This window comes from Tupaia chinensis, unplaced genomic scaffold (assembly GCF_000334495.1).
Source record: "Tupaia chinensis unplaced genomic scaffold, TupChi_1.0 Scaffold000099_1, whole genome shotgun sequence".
In the NCBI taxonomy this organism is placed as follows: domain Eukaryota; kingdom Metazoa; phylum Chordata; class Mammalia; order Scandentia; family Tupaiidae; genus Tupaia; species Tupaia belangeri.
Window position 1 is genome coordinate 7,432,021 of NW_006159563.1, and position 9,635 is coordinate 7,441,655.

The 9,635-nt window shown below is 42.9% G+C and overlaps 1 protein-coding gene across 1 annotated transcript in view; it reads right to left on the reverse strand.

Annotated features, from left to right (window-relative positions):
- The window catches only part of PDE8B (phosphodiesterase 8B), a 114,152-nt gene that overhangs the window by 81,274 nt on the left and 23,243 nt on the right, over window positions 1–9,635 (reverse strand). The window contains exons 5-7 of the mRNA XM_014585912.2: window positions 8,371–8,561; window positions 3,622–3,681; window positions 1,496–1,553 (exon numbers count right to left, since the gene is read on the reverse strand). Of these exons, the coding sequence (XP_014441398.1) occupies window positions 1,496–1,553; window positions 3,622–3,681; window positions 8,371–8,561 (309 nt within the window). The remainder of the gene's footprint in view (window positions 1–1,495; window positions 1,554–3,621; window positions 3,682–8,370; window positions 8,562–9,635) is intronic.

Consider the following 9,635-nt stretch of genomic DNA (forward strand, 5'->3'; position numbering starts at 1 on the left):
GTCAGAAGCATTGTCTTATGAGTTCTCATTAAGATGCAGCATATAAGAATAGCTTTCAGAACCATATGCCAACCTTTGCAAGGAGACAACAGACAAGAGGAAAGTGTTAGGAACACTCTAGCTAGGAACATTGCAAGCTAGAAATATCCATTTCTATTACACATTGCAAGTCGCCATGCTACCTTGAACTGTTTATATAGTACTGCCCTTTCACACTGAAGTACACCAAAATGCACTTCATCACAAAGTAGCATCACAAAGGTAGTTTCTGCTTCTCTGTGGTTCACAACCAAAAGGGACACACACACACACATTTTTTTTTACATGTATATTTTTAAGCCCACTACAGCAAAGCACCATTACTCAAGGCATCCAAACAAATTTTCATAATTCACAAGGCACAGGCAGTATCCTATTTTGGAAGGAATGTATCATACCATCTATTTGAGATTCAGATTACTCCTATCACAAGACTTTGAAAATACTGGGTAAGCCTAGTGATTTAGTTGCTTGGTAAGTCTACTTGGAGTAATCAATCTTAGTTTTCAAGCTGCATATCACCGTTACTCATACAGTTGTCATTCAATTTTTCTTTACTTATGTTTATAGTTTAAACCAGGAGTTTGTAGGATTCTATAGATCATTTGCTTGACTTTAGATTACCAGCAGAAGTTACATAACTCAACTATGAATTGGCACCCTACTTTTCTTGAAAGGGAAACTTTTTTTTTTAAAGATAGAACTAATATATATGGTTGTTATAAGAAAATTGAAACACACAAAGGTCCACCACAATTTCTCTTTAAGAACTCATTTTCTTTTAAAATTATGAAATGTATTTCTTTTAAAACTTCATATTTTGATCACGTTTTCCTTGCCCAATTTTTTCTCTGTTAAATTGATTTCATCATTTTCTTCCCATTTGCATGTATACAACCTTGCTTCCAATCAAATTTCTGCTTTGAGTTATTTAGTCTATTGATAAGTTTCCTTGGAATAATCAATCGTTCAGGATGAACATCAATGTTACTCATATAGTTGCCACTCAAAGAATTTTCCTTGGCCGGGGTTAATAGCTTCAACCAGGAGTTCACAGGATGTTATAGTCATCATAAGCCTGTCCCTAGGGATAAGTCCTGGCCGGGCCCTGGTGAACAGGGCCCTGGGTACCAATTTGCTGGAGTTATTTATACATAAGCACACACATGAATTGAATCTAACTGGCCGGACTGATTTAAATTAGATTACCTAGGATTACAGAATTTTGATCTGATATAATAAGATGTGTTTTCATGTCATTACGTATTTGTTGCTAAGATATAGTAAGTTCTGAGAGAGAAAGTTAGAGGAGCATGAGAACAGTTACTTCCTTTCCCTCTCAGTCCTGGGGCCCGGTTCCCTAGGGAACCGCCTGGCTGTTTTGCTTTGCTGTCATGGGAAGAGTCAGGGCTGAGGTGCCTGCACCTGGCATGGTGCTGGTTGGTCGTGTACGTACCCTGTTGAAGCCTGCATGGAGAAGAGGAAGGACTGAGGCCTCTTCGTGGTCCTCCGATCTGCAGCAAAGCAGAAAATGTGGTCACTCAGCAGCTACAAACCAGGATGCCTCACACTGGAACGTGGAGAGAGAGCAATGAGGCCACTTGCGTGAGCTCTGAGAGTGGCTTCCTGACCGGCCCATGCCCACGGGGTGAGCCTGCCCTCAGGGATGCAGAACCCATATCTGCCTTCCAGACGTGAAAAAGAACAAACAGAGCAGAGAAACCCCAGCTGTGCAGAGCGCCATCCCTGGTACATGGGCAGCCTTTTCCAGCTCTGCCTGCCTTTGGGGTTGGAGCAAACATGTGGAGCAGTCCCACAAAGGGACACGTCTGGTGCTCTGCTCTTCCAGGTCTGCTATTCTCAGGCCTTCTAGAAACAGGACTCGATCATGATCTAGCTGGGTCCAGTTCTTAGTGTAAGGAACACAACCAGTCTTACAGGCTTCAGGGCCCCCACAGCCAAATGGGAAAAGAGAAAAGCAATGCAGTCAGAAGGGAGGAAGAGGGGGCCAGCGGACGGCCTAGTAGTTACATCACTAGACTCCCACATGGCTGACTGCAGTTAGAGTCCCAGACCGGGTGGCTGGAAAATCACACCAGGCAGGCATGTGTGCCTGCCCAAGATCCCGGGAGGAGATTAGAGAAGGGACTGAACGTGGCCATCCTCCTCCCCCCCGGGGGGGTGTGATTTCTCACTTTCTCTCTCACTCTCGCTGTCTCTCTCTCTTTCTCTGGCGACTGCACATGCCCTAAGGCAAAACCTCTAAAAAAGAGGAAAGAAGAGAAGACAGCACTGGGTCATTGTCACTCATTTCATGAGAAGGTGTCCTAGACAGCCTACAGTTGGATCTTCGGACTTCAGTTTGAGTGCCTGCTGGGGTGTGGGTTGTCTTATCATGAAGACATGCCATCACTGGATTATCCCCATGATGAGAAACAATGTCCCTGAGACAAACAGCTAGCAAGTAACATGGGGCTGCATACCCCTTAAATGAGGAAGAAAAGCAGAGCACAACGTCGATCCCCCCTGGGGTGTCATTTCCCAGCAGGATGGGCACGTTTAAAGAGCCAATTGGGGACAATTTCTTCACCTTCTTTGGACACAGCACATGATAGGTATCAAGCAAAGGAAAGAGACTCGGCTCCCAGGAAGAGACTCAAGGAGCGGCATGGAAGCTGAAGTCATCGGTAAGAGCAACACATCATAGCTATCATTTCCTGTGTACCAAGACGACTTTGGAATGAAGTATTTCAAGTCTCCTCTGGGCAGACTTGCCTGGGGGAACCCTACACTTTCTTGTGTTTGTTGCTAGCTTGTCAGCTCCTTTGTTGCAGAATCTGAGCCAAATGCCACACTGGGGCCAAGTCCAACAGGTTCCAGGTTCTAATTAAGGCCTGGTTCTCTCTGAAGCTAATGACAGCCATTAAGAAACTACAGCAAATTTCTGTTACTTGCAAAGATTCCAATCATCGAAGCTTGCAAAAACATTTTTTCCCAGCTGGTTCTTTCACTTGAAGGGCTGACCATTTCAGACAGTAAACCCAGCTGAGCAGTTTCTCACCCCCAGTCTCTTACCTACAGGTCCATCCCTCTTTTTGCCTTCTGACCTGGGCGTAATCGCTAGTGGCCTGCTTCTAGCCACTAGTCCCAACATCAACTTTGCTATCTTTTTCTGCCGTGGATTTAGTGCCCTTTGGCTCTCACATTACAGTCTGTCTCTTCTTAAGTGAAAAATAAGCATTTCCCCATCTCTTTTCATCAAAAAAGAAAGATAATCTGAAACAATGTTCTCTCCAGACCTCATCCTCCTCGGATATTCTTTTACTTCTGGCATATGATGAGTAAACATTTTCTCCTGAAGTGTGAGTGTATGTGCTAACAACAATTATGTGTATTAGAAAAAAAAAATGCTAAATACTTCCAAAAACTTGTGGAAAAAACAACCCCCAAAGCAAGGCTTAAATTTGGTGTTCTGGGGCCCCAGACATGCTGCTACTCTGCAAGCTCAGAAGCTGGATTATATCAGACAAATGATTCAGAATGGACAGTCCAACCTCCGGCTGGGGATGGGGGTGAGCTTACGCTTGTGAAACCACCGCAAGGATCACCGTGTGCTCCGAGGGATTTGTGGCCCGGATCGACCTGCAATGAGAAGGCTCCAAGTCAAACAAGGTGATCTGGGCTTTGTTACATTAAATGAATGGGAAACTTCACATTGAAAATGGCACAAAATCAAAATCTTTCTCTAAAGAAAGTCTCAAAACACATGGAAGACAACGAAGAAAGATGCCCTTGTGAATTAGGACAATCTCTTCTTTTTATCTTTATTTTTTTCAGCTCCCTGGCAATTATCCAATAGGATAGACTTGCCAATTTTCCACTTCAAAAATCGGCAATTCCACATCAATTCCATGTTTTCTGATTGAAATTCCACACTGCAAGAAAATTGGCAGTCCTGTAATCCTCTAGTTATCATATACCTGAGGAAGCTAACTGGGTTGGATCTTTTCTTCCTTTAAAATAGTAGATAGTTCAGAAAGCTGACCTTATAATAAAATCGAAGCGCTTGCTTGCAGCTGGATATGCATATGCAGGTTAGAGCCGATAAAGACTGGCCCACATTTTTCAGCGGTGCTGTTGTTGTGCTTAAATACCTCAATCAACTCGGTCATCAACCAGGCTAGGAAACACTGCCGAACAGTAACCGCCTCTGTGTAACGCTTTGTTGTACTGCGACCACCTGTGTATGGTTTATTCTGCTCCCCAGGAATTCGGCAGGATCACAGCACATAAGAATATGGAATTTTTAGGTCCACAAATTTTCTTAAGGGATATTCCATGCTGTAGCTCAGATTTGGTTCTATTCTGCTCACGGGGTTGTAAGTTGATTTTTTTTTTTCTGACTATCAAAGTGTTTTCATTTCTTTTTTTAAAAAAATATTTTATACATTTAGTCCCATACATCATCACTACTTGCAAAGCGAATTTACCCAACATGAATATACTTCATACCAGTCCAGGTGAAGAGACCATACATGTTCTCATTAACAGATAATCATCCATTTCTGTGTCCCAGATATGTCTTGCCTATTTATCAGCTGGATGAACTATTAATAAAAGGTCATGTACTTGAATTTCACTATAACTCAGCATGCTTATTTTGACCTATCCCCTTGGTCTGCCCTCTGCTTATTTTGGGGTCCCTTGGATAGAACTATTATTTCAAAGAACAAAATTGCTCCTGAGTTGTTGTTTTAAATTGACACATAATAACTGTGCACATTTCGCAGTAGACTTGACCTTTTCAGTACATGGATACAAAATGTAACAATCAAATCAGATAATTAGCACATCCTCCCTCCCAAGCTTTTGTTATTACTTTGTGATGAGAACATTAAAAATCTTCCCTTTTAGCTATTTTGAAATATATATTATTTTAAACTATAATCACTCTACCATGCAACAGAATGGACTCCTCTTAACTGTAACTTTGTCCACACTGCCTGAGCTCCCCTCCCCAATCTCTGGGTACCACCATGCCACTCTCCACTCTATGAGGCAGGTCTACTTTTCTGCATTCCTCTTGTGAGTGAGAACGTGTGGTATTTATCCTTCTGTGCTTGGCTTATTTCACTTAACACCATGTCCTTCAGGCATGTTGCCTACAAAGGCAGAATTTCATTCTTTTTCATGGTTGCATAATATTCCGTGTGTGTGCATGTGCACGTGCATGTGTGTATGCCATTTCTTTATTCATCTGTTGATGGACACTTGGGCTGATTCCATATCTTACCTACATGAATAGTGCTCCCCCAATACACAAGGGAGTGTCTTGGACACACTGATTTCCTTCACTGTGGATACACATGCCTAACAGTGGGACTGGTGGATCACACGGCAGTTCTACGTTTAGTTTTTTGAAGCACTTTCATACTAATGTACACAGTCACTGTACTAGTTTACATTCCTCTCATTAATATGAATGAGTCCCCTTCTCACCTCATCCTCACCAACATTTGTCATATTTTGTCTTTTTGATAATGGCCATTCTATCTGGAGTGAGGTGCTATCTTACTGTGGTTTTGAACTGTGTGTTTCCTGAGGATGAGCCATGCTGAGCCTGTTTTCTTCTGCTTGTATGCCCCTGAGTGATTTGACAAACAGCAGGACTTTGTTTTTCTCTGCAGCTATGGGCATTCCTCCTCTGCATTTTATCGTGATTGTTCTACCACTCCCCCAGGGACAGTCAGCTCAGATTGCTCCAAAATCCCATCACCTTTCTCAAAAAATGTACTTTCTCCATGTCCTGTTCCTAGACCTCACGCTATGTGGGTGGAAGGCTCAAGAAAATGATGAGCTGCTGTATTCCTGGTAAGTGAAGTTTCCCCTAGAGAATAAGTGCTATTTGAACAAGTTCCTTTGGAGAGAATGTCTGCCTTCGTTCACGGTGGGGAGGGGAGCATAGGCCAGTACCCCTCCAAGGCTGGCACAGACTACTTCCTAGACAGCCGCCCCACAGAGCAGGTCCTGCTAAAGTGGAGCTACATTTGTTTAGTGAGATGACTTCAAAAAGATTCTGAGAAAGTGGAAGTACAGTGTAAGTTTATTTTTGGTGTGAAGAAAATTTGGGGGACTGCAGGTGGCATGCTGATTAAAGCTCTGGAACAGAACATGGTTGACCATGGTTCGTGCTCCGGACCTGGGGGCTTGCTTTCTTACTTTGCCCCTCTCTCTCCCTCTGTCTTTCTCTGATGAGTATATGTGCTCTCTATAAAAATAATAATAATAATAATGAATAAAAGTAAGTAAATAATTCTTTGCTAAAAAAGAAAATCTGAAATCCATGCATAGTTTTATTGCTATATACATTGGTCATGAACTTTTAAAGATCCCACATATACTTAGAAACCCACTGGATACTCAACAGAAATGCCAGTTAGCACCTAATGAAAACAATACAGTGTTTCAGGGGTATGTTCCAAGCTCTAGGGCAACGCGATGTGCTTCTCACCTTCCTTCTCACTCAGCCTCCTCATCCCAGGAAAGGTCATGGTTACTGCTGGGCTCCATGCTAGGAGCGAGCCCGTTTTTTGAAGAACTTCCATACTAATTTACACAGTCACTGTACTAGTTTACATTCCTTTTGGGCAAGAGGCAAATACTTCATGAACGTCACTGGGTGGAGCATGCACTCCCTGGGACTGGCCTCCATCTCTGGGGTTGCTTTCTGCTTCTTACCTCTCCCTCTCATCCCTCCCAAAGAACTTGTGTGGTGAGAGGGACCTGGACCTCCTGCTGACTGAGACCACTAAGGACAAGCTGAGGGTATGTTGGGCTGGGGTCCAAGGAAGCTTGTTAGGCTAAGGTCAGTCCACTGGAAAGTCAGGGAGCTAGGCCAGAGATGATAATATGCAATGCACATCATCCAGGAGAGTGTCCCCCACTCATCTCCCAAGGGACGTGTGCTGGTAGTCAAGCACTGGGGAATCTGGCCACCCTCAGCCTGACCAGTTAGCGGTTAGTAAACACATCGCCAGGTATGCACACCTGGCTTCTGACCTGCACAGACCCCCCATTGTCCCTCCGTGCACTGGACAGAGGGCCGCTTGTTAGGAAACAGAGCTATAGTGCTTTATATCAAAGGAGACGTGAAGTTGATCTGCTAACCTGGGCCTTTATAGGAATTAAAAGGTTTCTTCCTATTGATTTTTTTTTTAAACAACTGAAGCTTGTCTTACAGTATTTGTATATACAAAGAACTGTGGCATTTCTACTATAAAGCCATGTGAGAAAAAAACAGACACATTTAGTTTAAAGGACTCAATTCTACCCTTAAAACCATTTAAAAACAAAAATATTAGCGATAGCATCCAAATATGTCATGATATATTATATGTATAATTACACACATTATTGAACAGCAAAATATAAAGACATGATATGTTGAGACCATTAAAGCATTTTAACATAGTTACTTAAGACAAGTTCTTCTTTGGGAAGCTTAAAAATCATCAAAGGATACCAAAGCAATGCCTGTGATTAAAAAACAAAAACTAAAACAAAAACACAACTTTCTCTTAATCCATTAGTTTCTCAGTAGGCTATCAAAGGTTCTTAGAAGCCATTTTCCTACCATTTCACTTATTAATATTCAAGAAAATTCCAGTTCTATATGCAATTGGACTCTGTCCTAGTCTAGCATTTAATTAGTGACCTCTTCCTGTCTAGCTTCAAAGCATTCCACTTCTGCTAAATGGATCAGTTCATCCAGAGCTAACTCTTATGACTGTGCATTTATTTATGAACAGACATGTGTTTCCTCCCCAGAGCACAGCATTTCTGTAAACAAGCAGGGGTTTGGGTCCCTGGAAGGCTTCTTGTGGTGGAGGAGCAGCTGCCTTTCCTCTGTAGCTCAGAAGCCTGCTGTAGGATCTACCCGTCTATGACAGGCAGGGAAACGTATATTTCACACATTTCCGATGCTCATTTTGGGTCAGAATAACGAAGGTTGAAATCCAACCAGATCTGTGTAATAAGAACTGCATTTTAATGTTTTCTATGAGCAATACTCAGGGAGAGGGAGGCACTGAAGTTTTCAGGGGAACCCAACTCACACCTCTAAATTCAGCACAAATCGATGTGAAAAAATAAGAAAGGCAAGATAAAGCCACTGGAGATAACTATAGCTTTCACCATAGAAATCTGGACGTATTGCTTAGACACGCCAACACATTTTAGAAAGATCTGGGATGTACTGAAGACATCCATAAATGATGTTCCCTTGAAGCTGGTACGCAGACACTAGTTAAGCATGTTAAATTGGAAAGGTACCTGCACACTGCCTCTGCATCGAAGTTCCGGGTCTGTCTGTGATCGATCACAATAATTTCATGATGCTTGTCGAGAAAGCATTCCAGGGCTGACTCTGGAGTCCGAGCGATGTTGCATCGGTAACCAGCCCTGTCACAGGCCCACCAGAAGCCATCACTCTGACTATCCTCCTTGGCAAAGATCAGCAACACCTGAAACACAGCAAAGGAGCATCTTGAGAGAAATCATCAGTCTTAAAGATTGTATTGAAACAGGTCTGTGGCATACGAATGACAAGTGAACCCTCTGGGGTTAAGCTTTCTGGGTTCAAATCCCAGCCCTCCCAACTGATTACAGTGGTCTTTGAATAGGTATTTCATCTTTGGCCTGTGGTTTCTCTGCTGTAATAAGAACAGTGTTTCCTAGGCTATTTGGGAGACCTGAATGAGCACAGAATAGACACAAAGTCATTCTGGTGGGGGTGGCGATTTGCTGCAATTACATTTTTAATTTCCTAACTAGCTTTGCTTTTTAAGTAAGATAAACAGTAAAATTATTAAGAGGATGCTTAGCACAATCTAGTTTTTGATACACAAATACTTGGTTCCAGTACAGTGGCATTTGCCTCAAGTCCCTGAAGACTACCCTCTGAACCTCACACTACTGCTTCCAACACCCCACCGTTGCCAGAATCTGGGAGAAATGATTGTGAAATGTGAAGATGGAACTAAATTGAGGAAAATTTGCCTCTATTTGCCACATAGAAAAGTGCAGCTCCACCCAAGAGAAAACAAGTAGTGATCATTTACATTATTTCCCTTCATCATCCCCAGAGAATCAGCCCCGACTCTGCCAGTCAGAAAGCCAGAGGCAGCCCTACTACCACCTGAGCTCATTTGTCTACTTGTAGTCTGCTCTGGTTTTGACGTCCCCCCAAATTCACGTGTGGAGATTTGTCTGTAACAGGATTAAGAAGATATTAAGAATCAGAACATGGTGTTAAAAACGTTGAGTCTTTGGAAGAGGTTAAGGATTAAGGTCATTAGGCTGGGTCCCTGCGGTTGAGTCCCAGTGGGTTTATAATCGCTCTTGTGAGGACTCGGCAGGACCCTGCCGATTGTGGCCCCTGGGCCTTGGACCTCGAGGTTGTAGACTAGACAAATCTCTGTTCTCCTAAATTATCCAGACGCAGGCACTTTCTGTTATTAGCAACAGAACAGACTCGAACATGGTCTACCTCTCCTGCTAGAGAATAAAAGCTTCCAAGGCCTCGCCAGCAATGTTCC